We start from the raw sequence: 18,097 nt of genomic DNA, 5'->3' as shown, positions 1-18,097 counted from the left end.
AAACCCCAATTCATATTGGCTACATTTACAGATATGGAAAATTTTGAATTAGCCTACTTAATAATACTATAATAATTATATTAACTGACAGATAACAGTTTTTTTTATTTAGCATTCACCAAAAAAAAATTCCCCTTGACCTAATGTTTTACTCTGAATAAAACCATATTAAAGTACACAATATTCTTTGTACTGTGGCTTCATCCATGTACACTTTTAAAACAATAAAAGGCACAATTAAAATGCACTTATTTACTTATTATATGAATCCATCAATATTAATAAACAGATTTCAGTACTAAATGCTAGTTTTTATAGGCTAATATAATATAATATAATACAATATAACATAATATAATATAATATAATATAATATAATATAATATAATATAATATAATATAATATAATATAATACAATGCCTAACCTTTTTTATTTCACGGCATGGAAAGTATGCGAGAAATTTGTGGTCACAGGCGTATACGCAGAACTCATTTGAATCCTACGCATAGATATAAGCATCTACGCAACTACGCACAGAAATTCGACACTGCGGCGTAACGTTGTCTTGACGTCAGACGGAAGCAGCCAATCGTTGCGCACCGAGTGTGTAGTAACACGTCACTCTTCTGAGCTCAGGAACACCGGCCGGCGGCGAATCCTGCACGACGAAGTAATTTTCACTTGTCAATGGTGGTGTGATCACGATTATTATATATTATTTATTACAGCCTGGATCAAAATCCTCATCGATTAAAAAGGTACGTCTATCGCCGTGTTTTAGTAATGAAATGGGGCCCGGTGATGTGTTAGATTTAAATCGCAGTCCCCGGATTAGGTTAACGGAAGTCAGTTATGTTTGTGTGTTAACCGGTTACACGGATGTAACGTTATTTAGCAGTCTGTTACAACAATAATGTTAAGGACAGTCTATTTTTAAATGATATTTCTGGTGTATATCTTGCTTTTCCACTGATTTCATTTTTATGTGGTGTAATGAAAGTGTGATGGAATAATCTAGCGCGAGTTTAGCCACTAAAATGTAAGCGTGACGTCAGATGTTTTTATTTGTTACTAAAATATGAACACCAATACAATACATTTAAGAACGTAAAATCAGTTGTTATTAATGTGTCTACTTTGCTGACCATTAACAGTTTGTTGTACTCATGCAGTAGTTTATCCTAGTAGTTTTTTCTTATTTTGTGACTTTTGTCATGCTCATCATGTCTTGTGTCATGGAACAGTGAGTTTATGCCTGTCTGGAAACTCTATCATTTTGTAACCAAACAGTCAATACTAGTATTGGAACATGATTTAGCATTTCCAGGGATCCCTCTGGTTTAGGGTTATCAGAGGTCAAAGTCTTCTCTAATACTTTGTTCTGTGTCTAGTCAGCAAACCTGTGGCTTGAATTAAGTACATACCCAGAAACAAAATGTATAAAAGCTGTCACTGGTGCAGTACCCTTTCAAAAGTTACACCTTTGTACCTTATTTATCCCTTAAGGGTACATATTAGTACCTAAATAGTACACATTAGTACCTTTTGAAAGAGGGCTGCCCTAGTGACAGCTTTTGTATATTTTTGTCTGAGAATGTAGGTATTCTAGGACAGGTGTGTCTTAAAAATAGCATCTGGTTTTGCTCCTCAAAACATCTACGCAGATCTCTGATCAACAACTTCTTATTGACGTTTTGGGTTTGGCGTTGATAACCACTCTTGCCAAGTGGCTTTGTTTAAAGATGACAGGTGCTTGAAAGAATTCCTTCTGTCAGAACGAATATAAAGGAATGCAATTTCCGTTCACATTGCTGACATGGGTGAAATCGTACTTGTCACTCAGGTATTTGCTTTTAACTTTAGGCTCTGCTATCCTACTCGTCCAGTTTGGAGACACAACCCATTAGGTGTGGTTTAGGGTTAAAAAGACTTCTCTGCTCACTGTTTAATCAGTTCGCTCTTTCTGGTCGTTCACAGTTGTTCACACTGTCATGGCGACCTACCAAGAGTTCATCCAACAGAACGAGGATCGTGATGGAATACGCTGCAGCTGGAACCTCTGGCCTTCCAGCCGCCTGGAGGCCACACGGCTTGTGGTTCCTGTGTCCTGCCTTTACACGCCTCTCAAAGAGAGACCGGACCTGCCTCCCGTCCAGTACGAGCCCGTACTGTGCAGCCGGGCCAATTGCAAAGCCGTACTCAACCCACTCTGGTAAGGACTGAATCACTTTTCCAAGCAGTGTTGAGTTCTGTTTGTTTGTACAGTGTGTGGCCATTATAGATAAATAATATGATGACATTTCATTATGATATCTGAATGAGTAATTAGTTGGTGGACTGGAATTGCTGGAATTAAGCTTACAGTCAACAGAAGAACTGGTCATTCTGTCTTTTATCATATTGTTGTTGCCTTCAATGTATAACCCCAATAAAGCACAACACAACATTTGTATTTTGGTTTTGACTGTTTTTTTAATTTAGGGTTAGTAAAATAGTGCTTTGCTCAAGTGGAGATTTGATCCTTTCCTATTGTTTTCCACAGAATTGGTAGTCACATTATTTCAGAGCTTTTTAAAATGTTAAACCAGTCTATAAAGAGTTATTTACTCACATTGTCATTGTGTATGTTAATTGGGTCAGGTTAGTGAACCACTAATTGTTGCTTTTAACTGCTGTGAGTGAAGGAAGACGATTGTTTCTCTTCATGTGCCAATTACTTGTTTATGAAAGGGTTTGTCTTAGAAAACTTTAGCCCATTTAACACTTGATTTCTTTTTGTAGTCAAGTGGACTTCAGAGCCAAGATATGGGCCTGCAACTTCTGCTTCCAGAGAAACTCTGTAAGAATACATTACTGAATAAACTCATTCTTGGCTTTGATCCATGTGATTCTCTAGCATCAGTCACACTTGTCACTGCAAGTAAATATTCATCTGTTTCTTCACAGTTTCCTCCATCGTACGCAGGCATTTCAGAAGTGAACCAGCCCGCAGAACTAATGCCTCAGTTCTCCACCATTGACTACATAGTGCAGGTAAATTTACATTTACTCTTTAGTGTACATAGACATTGTACTGTACAAACATGTAGATTAGCTACAACTCCTTTAGCTCACAGACACATGCTTGTCAAAAGCCACGTTGTCGTTGTGTGTGATGATACTATCAGTGAATTTAAATAAGTGACTCATTTTTGAACGTTTAAAATTCCCTTATTTAAGTTTAAAAGTTATACATGTCCCTCCTGTCAATATAAACATACCGTTCAAGTTTGTGGTCAGTAAGATGTTTTAAATGTTTTTGAAGGAAGTCTCCTATTCTCACTACACTTATTTAGAAATACAGTAAAATAAAATATTTTACAGTAAAAGAAGAAAAATATTATTATCAATTATTTTTCTCTAATTTAATATAGTAAAGCTGAATTTTCAGCATCATTACTCCAGGCTGCAGTGTCACATGATCCTTCAGAAATCATGCTGTTTTGCTGCTCAAGAAATATTTCTTATTATCAAAGTTGAAGATGGTTATGCAACTTAATGAAACATGATACATTTTTTCAGTATACTTTGATCAATAGAAAGTTCAAAAGAAAAGCATTTATTTCAAATACAAATCTTTTGTAACATTAAAAATGCCTTTACTGTAACTTTTCATCAATTGAATTTGTCCTTGCTGAATAAAAGTATTAATTTCATTAAAAAAGTCTTACTCATCCTTGAATACTGTATTTATTCATATGAGTAATATAACTAAATAAATATCAATAAATGAAATTATTTATAAATAACGATATATAATTTTTTGTAATTATTGCAAAATTGTAAGTATTGTCACCATTATGTAACCCGATGTATTTCTCTTCAGCGTGGACCACCAACCCCTCTCATCTTCCTGTATGTGGTGGACACATGTCTGGAGGAGGAAGACCTCCAGGCCCTAAAAGAATCCCTACAGATGTCTCTGAGTCTCTTGCCACCCAACGCCCTGGTGGGTCTCATCACCTTCGGCCGTATGGTTCAGGTCCATGAGCTCAGCTGTGAAGGTATTGCCAAGAGCTTCGTCTTCCGCGGCACAAAGGAGCTTTCACCCAAACAGATACAGGTCAGTGATCTTTCTTTATTGCGTTTGATTTACCATTCCTAAAAAGCCAACAAGTAAGGGTATAAATCCAGATTTTTCAGTGAACTTAATCCGGTGCGTCATGTGTTTGCAGGAGATGCTGGGACTGATGAAACCAGCCACCTCTGGACAGCAAGGCAAACCACTAGCCCCCCATGATGCTGCTGCTTCCTGCAGGTATGAGATTATCATCATTTTACCATGTGAAATAGTCACTCTCCTCAGCATGCAAGAAAACGATTTACATGAAGGCAGTTGTGCTCATTTTCTATTTTCTTTGCACCTTGTTTAGATTTCTGCAGCCTGTGCAAGCAGTGGACATGAACCTGACCGACCTGCTTGGAGAGTTGCAGAGAGACCCTTGGCCTGTTCCTCAGGGAAAGAGACCCCTGCGTTCCACAGGCATCGCCCTTTCCATTGCTATTGGACTATTGGAGGTACATCCAGCACATTATTCGTTTAAAAAGCTCATCTTGTATGGCATAATAAAATCTGTATTTGACCGAAGAGGGATTGAGAGAATGTAAAAATGTGGAAAGCTCAGGAAACACTTAGTTTAGGTGATTATATTCTTAAATGCATCTTCACTGAACTAACGTTCACTACTGTGTGGGAGAGATTTCCTGCAGATAATATTTTTTTCCCTTACATTGTAACTGTGTTCTAGCTGTGAGTTATCAGTGATGCTGGCTTGTGAGATTCAAGGTCCACTTCAGTTGTCATGTCATATCAGAACAGTTGTACCTAGTACTCAACCCAATCATTATTCTTACGTAACTCTCAAGATAAGACTCAGACTACCAACTGCACTCTTGGGTTTGTTTGATAATAAATCTAGCATGACTGATTTAACTTTAGCATGCATTATTCCCCCCTTTAAAAGGTGACAAAAATGTTTAGACTGGAATACATACACTGTGACAGTTAATTGAAACCATTTAGAGTGTGTTTACCCTTGGCATGTTAGGTTAGATTAAAACAAACTCTGGTGCGATTGCTCTGTTAGTGCGGATCATTTGAATAAGTGTGAACACTGTCATCCGAACCTTCGTGTGCACCAAATATGGTAAAACTTCACCCTTTGGTAAGCACATTTAGCCCAACACACAGCAGTGGTTTGGATGTTTCGATGAGTCCCGTTGTAAAATATATCTCATAAAAGCTGTTTTTTATTTCCGATCTTTAAGTTCGGTGTTAAAAATGATAGTGTGAACCTAGACTTAATGTATAATTTATTTTTTTTGGTCTGGTCCAAAAGAACCAAGAGATTTGAACTACAAGTGTGAACATAGATTCATCTTTGAAAAAATGAAATAAAAGTTTGCTTTTCATTCATTGTCTATCTCTATCATTGTGCCCGTAGGGAACTTTTCCTAACACAGGAGCCCGTGTGATGCTGTTTACCGGTGGCCCCCCAACACAGGGGCCCGGCATGGTTGTGGGAGATGAACTGAAGACCCCCATCCGCTCCTGGCACGACATCCAAAAAGACAACGCTCGCCATCTAAAAAAGGCCACTAAGGTGATTACAGACTTTAGTTAAAGGATCTGGTGATGTACTTTTTATATTTCCGGTTATCCATAAACATTCTGTTTCATTCCTCAAAAGCTAAATAAGAATTTCTTTTGACTTCTATTCAGTATTACGAGACTCTGTCTAACCGCGCAGCTGTAAACGGACACAGCGTCGATATCTACGCCTGTGCGCTGGATCAGACGGGACTACTAGAGATGAAATGTCTTTCCAACCTCACAGGGTGAGCATTGATTTGAAGATTATTGAGTTTAATCATTGTACACGTCATTTAAACATTATTTCTTTAATGCCAAACAATTTCAGTGAAATGTAATGTATGGCTGAAATGATTTCTTGTTTTGTTTTAGGGGCCACATTGTCATGGGCGATTCCTTCAATACGTCTCTGTTCAAGCAGACCTTCCAAAGAGTCTTCAGCAAAGACTACAACGGAGAGTTCCGCATGGCTTTTGGCGGTACTTTGGAAGTGAAGGTAACATAGTTGGTCTTAAACCTCTGTTTAGAAGTTTTGGGGTCTGTTAGACATTTTTTTCTAGAAGAAATTCATACTTTTATTCAGCCAGGATGCATTAAATTGATCCAAAGTGACAGTAAAGACATTGTAATGTTACAAAAAATATTTAAAATTATAGTAATATTTCACAATATTACTGTTTTTACTAATCAAATCAATGCAGCCTTGGTGAGCATAAGAGACTTCTTTCAAAAAGTCTTTGCGACCCCAAACTTTTGAACAGTAATGTAAGCTATTAAGTATTGCTCCCTTGTTTATTCAACCTCTTAAACCCATTTGCCTTTTCCTTATCAGACCTCAAGAGAGCTGAAGGTATCGGGTGCTATCGGGCCATGTGTGTCCCTGAACTCCAAAGGACCCTGTGTTTCAGACATTGTAAGTCACAAGAATTTATGCAGAAGAGCTTATGCTAGTTTTGCAATGGATTCCATAAGACTTCACCCATGTATACACATATTTGAGAGTGTGTCCTTTTTTCGCAGGAAATGGGTGTCGGAGGAACGTGTCAGTGGAAGATTTGCAGTCTTACGCCCGCCACCACCCTGGCCATGTACTTTGAAGTGGTGAATCAGGTATGCTACTATATAATTGTCTGTTCTGTTGTATGTGCACTTGGGTGTGTGAAGGCTTATATTTACATTGATGTTAAAATAACATGGTATGTTATATTATTATAGCACAACGCCCCTGTTCCTCAGGGTGGAAGAGGAGCTGTTCAGTTTGTCACACAGTACCAGCACTCAAACACACAGCGGCGGATCCGTGTCACCACCATTGCTAGGAAGTGAGTCTGGGTTTCAGTTTACAACCTCATGAAATTCTGATATCAGTCGATATCGTGTTGAAGTCAGTGACTTGGTTGTTCCTTTTCATTCATAAGATTTCCTTTGTTGATATAAACGTTTGATGTGGCCTTCAAGTTATCTACGGTCAACATATCTCATGTTTCCATGTGCTATTTGTGTTTGCTGTTGCTCAAAATAGACTTAATGTGTGTAGTTTTACCCCTGAATAGCTCTTCTGTAGCCCAAATTCTTGAGTGTTCAATTTGTGCGTCATTTGTTCTCGACAAACCGGTTCTTTCTGTTGTCACACCTAGTTGGGCTGACGCACAGTCCCAGATCCAGCACATCGAGTCGTCATTTGATCAGGAAGCCTCTGCCGTCCTCATGGCCCGGCTCGGTGTTTTCAGGGCGGAGTCAGAGGAGGGGCCTGACGTTCTCCGCTGGCTGGACAGGCAGCTCATTCGCTTGGTGAGTATCACAGCTATTCAGAAGGAAATGTAGGTCAATGCCTCCATTCATAAGCGGCGATATGACAAATCGCTAAGCCGTTATTATAGTTCTGAATGTAAAAGTTGCTTCACACTCAAGTTTTGTGTTTGTTGTTTGGTTTCAGTGTCAGAAGTTTGGCCAGTTCAGTAAAGATGATCCGAACTCCTTCAAACTGTCTGAATCTCTCTCACTCTATCCACAGGTAAAACATTGACTCCCTTACATAATAGAGGTGCTTAAAAAGTCAGTTTGTTTAAGGTTCAGATGTCTTAAATGTCTTAAATGGTATAACAAAGGTGTCTATTATCAATTCAAGAGGTCTTAATTTTGAGAATGGGGGAAAAAAGGTGATGGTTTAAATAAATGTTAGCATTGAATGTTCAAAGTCAAAATGTGGCAAAGGTTTGCAATCAATTGGATTCCGTTATGCCAAGCGATTGCTTACTGTTGATGAAATATGGCAATGATTGTTGTAGGATTACATATTTTAACTCTATCTTTTTGAGGAGAACAATCCAATATTGACCGACCTCTAATTTGTATTGATAAAATAGTACATAAACCAATTTCACCACATATGTATATTGAAGAAAACCTGACTTGTGTGTTTTAAATTTGCAGTTACCCTGTTTTGCAGTTCAGTGTGTGCCTGTTTAATTTAGTTTAATACATGATTTAATTTGAGATTGTATGGACAATTTGCTTTGTACAGGTCTTAAAAAGAGAGTCGAATATTAGTTTTAAAAAATCAGTTTAGAGAGCATCACATTTCGGATATTAAAAGTTGTTGGTTTTCTCTTGACAGTTCATGTTCCACTTGAGGAGATCCCCGTTCCTGCAGGTGTTCAATAACAGTCCGGATGAGTCGTCCTACTACAGACATCATTTTGTGCGTCAGGATCTGACACAGTCGCTGATAATGATACAGCCCATCCTCTACTCATACTCTTTCTACGGCCCTCCAGAGGTGATTATAAATCCATCCCTGCAGAAGCAATGGAGCAATGCAGTTCAGCTTGTACTCATCCTGTGCTTGTTTGGTTTTGTAGCCTGTTCTTCTGGACAGCAGCAGCATCCTTCCTGATCGCATTCTGTTGATGGACACCTTCTTCCAGTTGGTGATTTACCATGGAGAGGTACAAATTCAAATGCTTGCGTAATATCTTTTTAGATAATGGTTTCTTTAAAAAAATCAGTGCCAAAAAACGGAGCTAATTGCAGTCCATTCCTGGATACATGTTACTTTAGAATCTGGCCAAAATGTCAATTTAAAAGGTCACCACATTTCCTGCTGGAAGTGCACATATGATGCCTAAAAATGCTTTACTTTAGCAAGTAAAAGGCCATTCAGTATCATTCGAAAAACATCCACCTTTAGGTTATGGTACATGAGTTATTCATGAGTCTTTCATTTTTATGAAGTAAACATAAGAATAACTTATATTGTTAGTAATATTTCAAGATGAACACTTACTGGACTGAAGCAACTTAGGTTTACTTGATTATCCATGCAATATTTTTAAGAAAAACCATGGTACAATGTGATCAAATATGATACATCAGGCTTTGGAGGAACGTTTAACTGTTCATCTCTCAATCATCATTATATTGCATTGCATTATAACTGTTGCCCCCATAATAAAATCTACAGAGCTTTGAACATAAAACTAAGCATTTAAATCATATTATAACGCATATTATTGGGAGATATACAGTAGAGTGGCAACTGATATTCATATGTAGTTTAGGTCAGTAACCGCTATACTGTTATAAAGATCTCTCATTGATTTACTTTATAAGCAGAATTAGAATTTTGTCTTTGGCTTTTTGGCTGTATGAATCAGCAACTGCACCAAATTACATATTTTTGCTCAGTTTGGGGCTCTGAATAAAATTATAATTTTTATGCAGTATGTGCACCACATTCTGCTATATCATACTATATCAGCCATAAAAGCCTGATATAAAATTGGAATATATATATATATAATTGTTTTTTTTTCTTACTTATTTCATATGTCAGTTCAATGGTTCAGTTTAGTGATGGTGTTATTGTCATCTTCACAGACTATTGCTCAGTGGAGGAAGGCTGGATACCAGGAGATGCCAGAGTATGAGAACTTCAAGCAGCTTCTTCAAGCTCCACTGGACGACGCTCAGGAGATCTTGCAGACGCGCTTCCCAATGCCCAGATACGTCGACACCGAGCATGGAGGTTCACAGGCCCGTTTCCTCCTCTCTAAAGTCAACCCGTCCCAGACACACAACAACCTCTACGCCTGGGGCCAGGTACACACCCTTCCACGTGCTTCTCTTAGATGCTTGAAATGAATGGCCTTTCAAGAATGCCTGACAACTAATATTACAAATCTTTCTTGCAGGAGTCCGGAGCACCAATCCTCACAGATGACGTTAGTCTGCAAGTTTTCATGGACCATCTCAAGAAACTGGCTGTTTCGAGTTCAGCCTAAACTTTCTCAATAAAGGATGTACATTTAGATTGCAGAAGAACTTTTGAACCAATTATCTGGAAACTTCCAATCCAACCCTGACACAACAAAATGCATCTCCATGTTTGTTTAGGAGGTCCTCCAGAAAAACGGTTGTTAGATGTTTTCTAATTCTCATCTACTCAAGTAATTATGATTTGTCTGTCATGTTTATTTGCTTATTTAATTAATTTAGTTTGTTTTGTCTAACAGGAAGTGTTACGTTTCATTTGTTCCCCCTGTAACGTCTGATTTCCCAAAGAGAGAATGTCTTCTGTTATCATGTTGCTTGTTACTCTTTCCCATGCATGTTCAGACTGAAATTTCTATTAAGGCTTATTTGCGAGTATCCTCATGTTCATTTGTTCTTTTCTTTACTTTTTTTGTATTGCACGTCTACAGTCTTCTCACTCTCATGAACTGTACCTGTGATCTGCTCACGTGCAGGGAAAAAGTGTTTCATAGTCCTGTTCCTGCAGTTCTGTAATTAAATGAATGTTGTACGTAAAGAATTTAAATGTGAATTGTGACCCACATTCCAGTTTTTCTTTGATCAACAATTATGAACTAATGCTATGCATAATATTTATAGTGAGAATATCTTTAAGGTTTATTTCATTTCAAAAGATAAAGATGAAGTTGAGCACCTTGAATGTGCAAACTCTGGTCTTAATCAAAAATAAAACATTACAAATTAAAATGACTGAGGCATCTGTACTTACTTCTGTCAGGATTTTATACCTAAGGAAACGTGTCATCAAAATAAAAAAATATACATTGTACTTTCGTATTTCATTGATTTAACAAAAAATGTTCTTGATTATTTGTAATGTAACAATTCTAAACAATGTCTCCATGTAGCCTAATTGTTACCATCAATAATTACAATTGTTGTTAGCCTATAGAACATTAGACAATATCATTAGATACTATTCAAAAATATAATTAGATATTAATTAAATGAGTAGCCTGCATTATGAAATGTTATAGGCAAAAAAATATAATTGGATATTAATTAAATGAGTGGCCTGCATTATGAAATGTTATAGGGTAAAAGTCTTTTAATAGAAACAAAAATAGAAGACGGCAAAAAAGGACCGGAAACGTTCTTTGCTCGAGGCCGGTTAGTGGTATCTTGCGCCCTCTAGGGGTCACTTGGCTGGTTGTTTAACGGAGTCGCACCCAAATCTAAAGACGTTGATTCATTTTTTTTATATATATTTGACTCAAATAAAGCTGTATTAAATGTTGAAAAAAAATGTATCCAGTAATCACCAACAACAGCTGCGATTGGCTCATCCTGGCAAGAGCGGAGAAAAGTAACAGATACCAGGATTACATTTTTATGTATTTATGTATTGCTACTATACATAGGAAGTATTACGCAATTTACTAGAATTTTAATTAATTAAATCATAAACGTAAGCAAGAGTTTAAATAGGAACCATGTAACCCCGGATATGTTAAGGCACTCGTTCTGATTGGTCGCTCATTCTCTACGGAAGTGACAGCATGTTTTAATATGGCAGCGTCCTTTCTGGTGAATGTTGCCAGTAGCCTGAATTAATATTTTGACATTATATTACTGATGGAGCCTGTATTATGGAATCGGCGTGCGTCGCTGCTCTATGCTGTTGGCATTTGGACCATGCTGGGTTGCGGATTTTACCAATACATGTACAGAAAGGATCTTCAAGGTGAATTATAACAGGACACTAGCGTTACAGATCAGCTGTCATAAATTCATCTACAGACATTTTGACTTATCTTTCAGTAATGTCGTTTGTAAATGTTGATCTAAATTTATTTGAAATTTGTAATTTAGCAGCTTAATAATCACTGGGGCATTACTAAATAAATGACAACGTTGCGTCAATTTTAAAACTGTATTGCAGAAATGCATACTATAACGTTACTGTTGTTGTTTTAGTTGAAATGCCCGTCGAAGAAGAAGACAACAGACCGAATGTGAAGAAATATGAAACGACACTCTTGAAAACCACCATTGTCCACAGGGAGAATTTTGTGCCATTCTCCACAAGGTTTTTAAACCTTTTCAGATCTACAAATGAAAGTGAAAAACACGAAGAAGAGAAATAAAGTGACAGTCTCTTTCCCAGCGAAAAGATTAACTGTCATGTTTTAAAATAATATTAAAAAGAGATATGAATGCATTTGGGACAATTCAACTCCCCTGCAGCTTAAATGAAGAGAATCAAGCTCCCGTGCAACCAGAATATACACCTTGCATCTTAAAGATCATCTTTTGGATCAATCAACACCTCTACAGGAATGAATACTGTGTTCATGGTGTCTGTTAAGTTAACTGGCACCTAAAAACCCAAGCTTTTATTTTAAAAAGAGCTGGAAATATTGTTGGGGAAAAAACTTTCCAGAAACTATATTACGAATGATAAACTTATTTCTAAACATTTGTTGGTTTGTTTATTGAAATTAATTTTTTTTTATGTTCACTTCATATTATTGGGGGGTTTGTTTTTGCATGATGGTCATTTTCACTTACTAACAGAGAGCCAAAACAGGCTTATGGGTGGGTTGTGCTTTGGGTTTAACCTTGATGCCCAGTTTCCCAGACGAGACTTAAAGGGATCGTTCACCCAAAAATAAAAATGTTGTCACCATTTACTCACCCCAAGTTGTTCCAAACCTGTATGAGTTTCTTTCTTCAGTTGAACACAGAAGAAGGTATTTTAAAGGACGTTGGTAATCAAACAGTTGACGTGCCTCATTGATTTTTTTCCCCCCTATTATTTAAGTCATTGGCTACCATCAACCATTTGATTACCAACATTCTTCAAAAAAATTCCTAAAATGTATGTTTGAGCAGATATACACTAAGTATTTGAACAACCCTCCAAATCATTGAATTCAGGTGTTCCAATCACTTTCATGGCCACAGTTCATGTGCATGTAAAGGCAGACGTCCCAAAACTTTTGGCAATATAGTGTATCTTGAAATATGCCATTGTTTTGTCTCAAGATGCACACCAGTCATTTTTTGGTAAGGCAAATTTATAAAAGCTACCTAATTTTACTAAGGCCAACTCCTGGCTTAATCTAAGCCCTGTATGTGAAACTAGGCCTTAATGTTTTTATATGATTAATTAAGTGAGGATTTTTAAATGGAATTAATGCTAAATGCTTGTCAAACGCTTGAATATCTGAAAAATGTTAAGGCATTGCGCTTTTAGTCCACAGGGGGGCAGAAGCGTCAATGCGCGCGGCCGCACACATGGGCGGGGCTTCATAGAAACCGGAAGATCAAAGTGTTCGAGTGTTACAACACATGATTGGAAACCAAAACAATGAAGGCGACCATTCAAAGAGTAATGAAGGCAAGCGTAACAGGTACGCCACAAAGTTCTTAATTTCGTAGCGAATGCTGTTGTCAGCTGGGCGCTACTTGTGATATTTTCGGTTAATTTATTGGAATGAAACTGAATGCGGCGTGGTGTACAACACAATGCTGTCAGTAATGTGCCCCACTTGACTTCACGTTAATAACTTAACAACAACTATTGACAGGCATTGAAATCTACGCATTAGATAAAACTGTTCAGATTGGCACTAAATATAATTTTAAGGACGCAGTGTTGCTTTCACTTTACTGTACGGTACGGTGACGTCATCCATGCACTTTATGGCACAGTTGGGGAGGAGCAGATCAGTTCAATAGGCAGAGGACTGTGTGTCTTACTTGGCATCTCAGTGGAGGACACACAGAAAGATGTTGACTACATGTAAGTACTGATGTCTGGTCAAAATGAGTTCATATCTAACATAATAAATACTAATGAAGAAATTGCATTCATTGCTTTGCTTATTGTTTGAGATCAGATTTCATTCATAAGGGCTGTAGGATTGATTTAGTAAGTGGTGTATCTTGGAAAAGTGTCATTTGATTTTTGTGCTGTATGTATCCCAAAGATATTACACTGACTGACACTTTTGTCCTAACACGTGTTACCTGAAATTGTTTCACAACTGATTTGATAGATTTTCGATTATTGTTGTTTGTTTTTGATTGACACCTGTGTTGAGTTCAGCAAAGCATCCATAAATACATTGTAAAAGCTTCAGGGCAAAGACTGTTGTTGTTGCTAATACAACGTCACTAGAATGAATGACCATAAACCAAAAGTTCAGCAGGGAATGTAATTTGATTGACAGTACATGTAAGCTCAGTAAAATTGACAAAAATAGGAAAAATTTAATATACTTCACCCTAAAACGAAAATTCTGTCATCATTTACTCACCCTCATGTCGTTCCAAACCCGTAAGACTTTCGTTCATCTCCGGAACACAAATGAAGATCTTTTTGATGAAATCTGAGAGCTTTCTGTCCCTCCATTGACAGCTACGCAACTACAACTTTGACTCTTCAAAAATAGATTGTAAAACTAATCCATATGACTTGAGCGGTTTAGTCCAAATTTACTGAAGAGTCTTGATCGCTTTATATGATGAACCGATTAAATTTTGATTTTTATTCACATATAAACATTGATCAGCGTACGTAAACAGAAGCTCAAATGTGCTGTAACACGAATGAACCTCATTGGTTCTCGCACGTCAAGCGAACATACTTGAGCTTCCATTTACCACAACTGATGTGTGAGTTGATGGTAAATGGATTGCATTTATATAGCGCTTTAACAGACCCAATGGCCACCAAAGCACTTTACATATTGCCTCACATTCATCCATTCACGCACTCATTCACACACCGATGGCGGTGTCAGCCATGCAAGGTGCCATCCAGCTCGTCGGGAGCAGCTGGGGTTAGGTGTCTTGCTCATGGACACCTCGACACTTGGTCAGGTGGAACCAGGGATCAAACCAACAACCTTTTGGTTTGTAGACAACCTACACTGCCGCCCCAAACATTGATGAATGTTTGTATGTGAATTAAAGCCTAAATTCATCGTTAATCGTATAAATAAAGCGATCGTGTCTTTTCAGAAAATTTGGACTAAACCACTTAATTCATATGGATTAGTTTTACAATCTCTTTATGAACTTTTTGAAGCGTCAACGGGGTAGTTGCGTAGCTGTCAATGGAGGGACAGAAAGCTCTCAGATTTCATCAAAAAGATTTTCATTTGTGTCTCGAAGATGAACAAAAGCCTTACAGGTTTGGAACGACATGAGGGTGAGTAAGTGATGACAGAATTTTTGGGTGAACTATCCCTTTAGTCATGATAACTTGCCAAAACAGTACTTTGAGAGACTAAATCAAACAAGGAATGAAAGTTAAAAATATAGTTAACTCTATTGTTGAAACCAATTGTATTTTTACCAAAATATTTTTTAACATTTAAGCCTCTTATGCTCGCCAAGGCTGCATTTATTTGATCAAAAACAGTACAGTATATTTGCAATTTCAAATAAAATTTCTATTTTCATATGTTTTAAAATGTAATTTATTCCTGTGACGGTAAAGCTTCATTTTCAGCATCATTACCTCAGTCTTCAGTGTCACATGATCCTTCAGAAAGCATTCTTATATGCTGATTTACTGCTGATTAGTTGAGTACAATTTGTGTCTGTACCGAGTAGTAAAGTACAAACCCCAAAATAAGGGACAAACATAGAAATGTGTAAATGTAGTTCCATTGTGGCCTTAAAGGAACAGTTGAGTCAAAAAGGAATTTTCTGTAGTCATTATTTCACCCTGTTTTTCAAATATATTTCCTTTAAGATGTTTCAAGGAATGTTCATGCTGCTCTTTGCCATTTTAGCCAACAGTGACCAGGGAATGTCAAATATGTACATCTGATCATTATGATGTTGTTCATCAGGGTTCGTAAGATTCTTAACTTGCGTCTGTTTGAGGATGAGAACGGCCGTGCCTGGAGCCGCAGCGTGATGGACGGAGGGCTGGAGGTATTGTGTGTGAGTCAGTTCACTCTGCAGTGTATCCTCAAGGCAAATAAGCCTGACTTCCACTCTGCCATGCCAGCTGAACTGGCTCAGCCCTTCTACAACCGCATGCTGGAGCAGATGAGGGAAGCGTATAAACCAGAACTCATCAAAGGTGAGGCTCGACCAGCTAAGCCATGAAGATTTCATTCTTCTGATTAAGATTAGCTTGTTTAAGGATTTTGCTGCATTAAAGGGATAGTTCATACAAAAATTACATTTTTACTCACATGTCATTCCAATCCTGTTTGACCTTTTTCTACTGAAGAATATTTTGAAGAATATTTTAACTGTTTTTGGGGTGAGTAAATTATATAAAAATGAACTGTTCCTTTAATACTATTAGTCAGTAAATAATTAATCAAAAGAACAGCTAGAGTAGTGGTTATTTATTACTTTAATTACTACAATAATAAATGAATAGATAATTAATTGATTTAATAATTGTATTAATCATTAAAAGTGCTAAATTATATATAATATAAGTTTAATTTGTAGTCATTTTTTTGTTTGTTTTTGCTATTTTTGTCATTTTTATCAGCTTTTTGCCTTTTTTAATATATTTTTTTAAATCAACTTTGTCAGTTAAGAGAAATGATTTTAATAAAATAATAATAACCCTAATACATTTTAATCTATTAAAACAATCTAACTTAATTGAAATGCTAAAAAGTAAAAACATTCCAAATGTTCAATACATAACTTTTTTTTGTTTTTTTTTAATTTTTTTATGCAGTTTTTGAAATTTCTGGAAACCCAAAATGAATTGCTGTTAATTAATAAATCCACGCTCCCATTACCTGTCAGTAAAAAGGTTGGAAACCAAGCAGCTTTGTCTTGTAGATGGACAGTTTGGTGCTAAAATGCAGGTACTTATTCAGAATGATGGACCTGTGACCATTCAGCTGGAGTCTCCTACTGGCCCTACAGACCCTAAACAGGTATCTAGCTATGATTTGTGCTGCAGTGGATGCCTTAATATTATCTTCTTGATAAACTGTGAATTCTTTATCAGTTCTTAGCACTGCATGACTTATTTTGGTACTGTATGAACCCATAAAGCAGTTTGCCTCTCTTCCTTTTTTTCATGCCTCAGCTGTACAAACAAGAAAAGCAACAGCAGCGAAAAGAAAAAAGCCGGTCAAAAGGCCCCTCTGAGTCCAGCAGAGAGAAGGCAGCGCTGCGCTCTAAAGCTGATCCCAGCGCCAGCAGCGGAGCCGACGGAGACGTGTCCTCTGAGCGGGAGCCGTAGAGTACCTCACCGTAAACTGCCAGTCTCACTTCTGGTCTCTTATTTATTCAACAATATCTATCTATCTACCTCTTATTTACTATAATTCAGTAAATGAGTTGTCAATGAGTTAATTCTTTCTATTTTTGTTGAAATGAATCAAGCTCCAGGGGCTGCTCTTTGGAGATTGACACGAAATAGCGCAGTCTGTTCATTGTATTTCTTTGTTTTTTAAGGATTTTGCCACTTGCATATCCAGATTTTCCAGGTCAATGCTGCTGTCTTCAGGACATCTCTCATGCCGCTGACTCTGTCTCATTACTGTCCCCTCAAATTGTGCCCAGTTGCATTTTCTTCTAAAACTTGGATTGTATATAAAGTCAAGAACAAGTGGCAGCTCTACAATTACTAGTAGGAAAAAAAAGACTCAGTAGTAGTATTTATGTACAGCTTTGAACATACCTGAATATTTACTAGACCATCTAATTTATTTGAAAGTATACAAATCTGTGATATGTTTAAATAAAAATGGAAAAGATAAATGCGTGTTGTTTTTTGCTAATTGCATCACAGGGAAAGTAGCGTTGTTCTTTTTATAAATTATATTTTCATCTCATTTAAAGATCTCTTTTAGATCTATAGAGCTAGATCATTATTCATGAATATATTTTCCATTACTTCAAAATGCTTTGCAGGTGACGCTTCAGAGCTGTGGCTGTCAAATGAAACTGGACAGTTAATTTAAGTTGCACTTGAGTTTAGAATCTAATAAAGAGTGTGACCAACTAACAAAGCACAGAAGCGCTTTTGTGAGGTAATCTGCTTTATTGCATGGGACTTTAAGTAGGATTATTCCTGAACATGAAAATCAGATGTGTATCTGTACAGCTTTGGTTAATTTATAATGAATACATTTTATTTTATAATTATAAAAACAGGTTAAGGATAATACTTTAATGTTTTACATTTTAAGTGTACATGTTTTCT

At 37.0% G+C, this 18,097-nt stretch overlaps 2 protein-coding genes across 3 annotated transcripts; both read left to right on the top strand.

The window, feature by feature from the left end:
• Positions 1–575: 575 nt before the first annotated feature.
• sec23b (SEC23 homolog B, coat complex II component) lies at positions 576–10,717 on the top strand. Its single transcript, XM_077199708.1, has 19 exons — positions 576–760; positions 1,980–2,214; positions 2,784–2,841; positions 2,949–3,035; positions 3,868–4,104; positions 4,217–4,299; positions 4,415–4,559; positions 5,486–5,644; positions 5,764–5,879; positions 6,007–6,130; positions 6,467–6,547; positions 6,655–6,744; positions 6,850–6,956; positions 7,272–7,425; positions 7,571–7,648; positions 8,252–8,413; positions 8,496–8,582; positions 9,514–9,735; positions 9,828–10,717. Exons 2-19 carry the CDS (start codon positions 1,994–1,996, stop codon positions 9,915–9,917), a joined length of 2,301 nt encoding a protein of 766 aa, XP_077055823.1. The 5' UTR covers positions 576–760; positions 1,980–1,993; the 3' UTR covers positions 9,918–10,717.
• A 718-nt stretch (positions 10,718–11,435) lies between these two features.
• dtd1 (D-aminoacyl-tRNA deacylase 1) lies at positions 11,436–17,652 on the top strand. Of its 2 annotated transcripts, XM_077199713.1 has the most exons (7): positions 11,436–11,632; positions 11,866–13,304; positions 13,606–13,696; positions 15,759–15,994; positions 16,723–16,820; positions 16,976–17,142; positions 17,347–17,652. In XM_077199713.1, the coding sequence occupies exons 2-6, from the start codon at positions 13,262–13,264 to the stop codon at positions 17,129–17,131; spliced, it is 624 nt and encodes a 207-aa protein (XP_077055828.1). In that variant the 5' UTR covers positions 11,436–11,632; positions 11,866–13,261; the 3' UTR covers positions 17,132–17,142; positions 17,347–17,652. The 2 variants fall into 2 exon arrangements, with proteins under 2 accessions (XP_077055828.1, XP_077055827.1); XM_077199712.1 differs by having other exon boundaries at positions 16,976–17,652.
• The last annotated feature ends 445 nt before the right edge of the window (positions 17,653–18,097 follow it).

The sequence above is a fragment of the Siphateles boraxobius genome, unplaced genomic scaffold (genome assembly GCF_051911475.1).
Source record: "Siphateles boraxobius isolate OS27281-9 unplaced genomic scaffold, OSU_SipBor_1 41, whole genome shotgun sequence".
Lineage (NCBI taxonomy): Eukaryota > Metazoa > Chordata > Actinopteri > Cypriniformes > Leuciscidae > Siphateles > Siphateles boraxobius.
This window is presented reverse-complemented; position numbering and strand designations above follow the sequence as displayed.

Bases quoted from the DNA above. Each gene is read 5' to 3' on its own strand.
- dtd1 (XM_077199713.1), top strand. From the start codon at position 13,262: ATGAAGGCGACCATTCAAAGAGTAATGAAGGCAAGCGTAACAG. The intron at 13,305-13,605 runs GTACGCCACAAA...TTTATGGCACAG, and splicing joins AATGAAGGCAAGCGTAACAG to TTGGGGAGGAGCAGATCAGT. The intron at 15,995-16,722 runs GTGAGGCTCGAC...TTTGTCTTGTAG, and splicing joins TAAACCAGAACTCATCAAAG to ATGGACAGTTTGGTGCTAAA.
- sec23b (XM_077199708.1), top strand. From the start codon at position 1,994: ATGGCGACCTACCAAGAGTTCATCCAACAGAACGAGGATCGTGATGGA. The intron at 2,215-2,783 runs GTAAGGACTGAA...TTCTTTTTGTAG, and splicing joins GCCGTACTCAACCCACTCTG to TCAAGTGGACTTCAGAGCCA. The intron at 6,548-6,654 runs GTAAGTCACAAG...CTTTTTTCGCAG, and splicing joins GACCCTGTGTTTCAGACATT to GAAATGGGTGTCGGAGGAAC.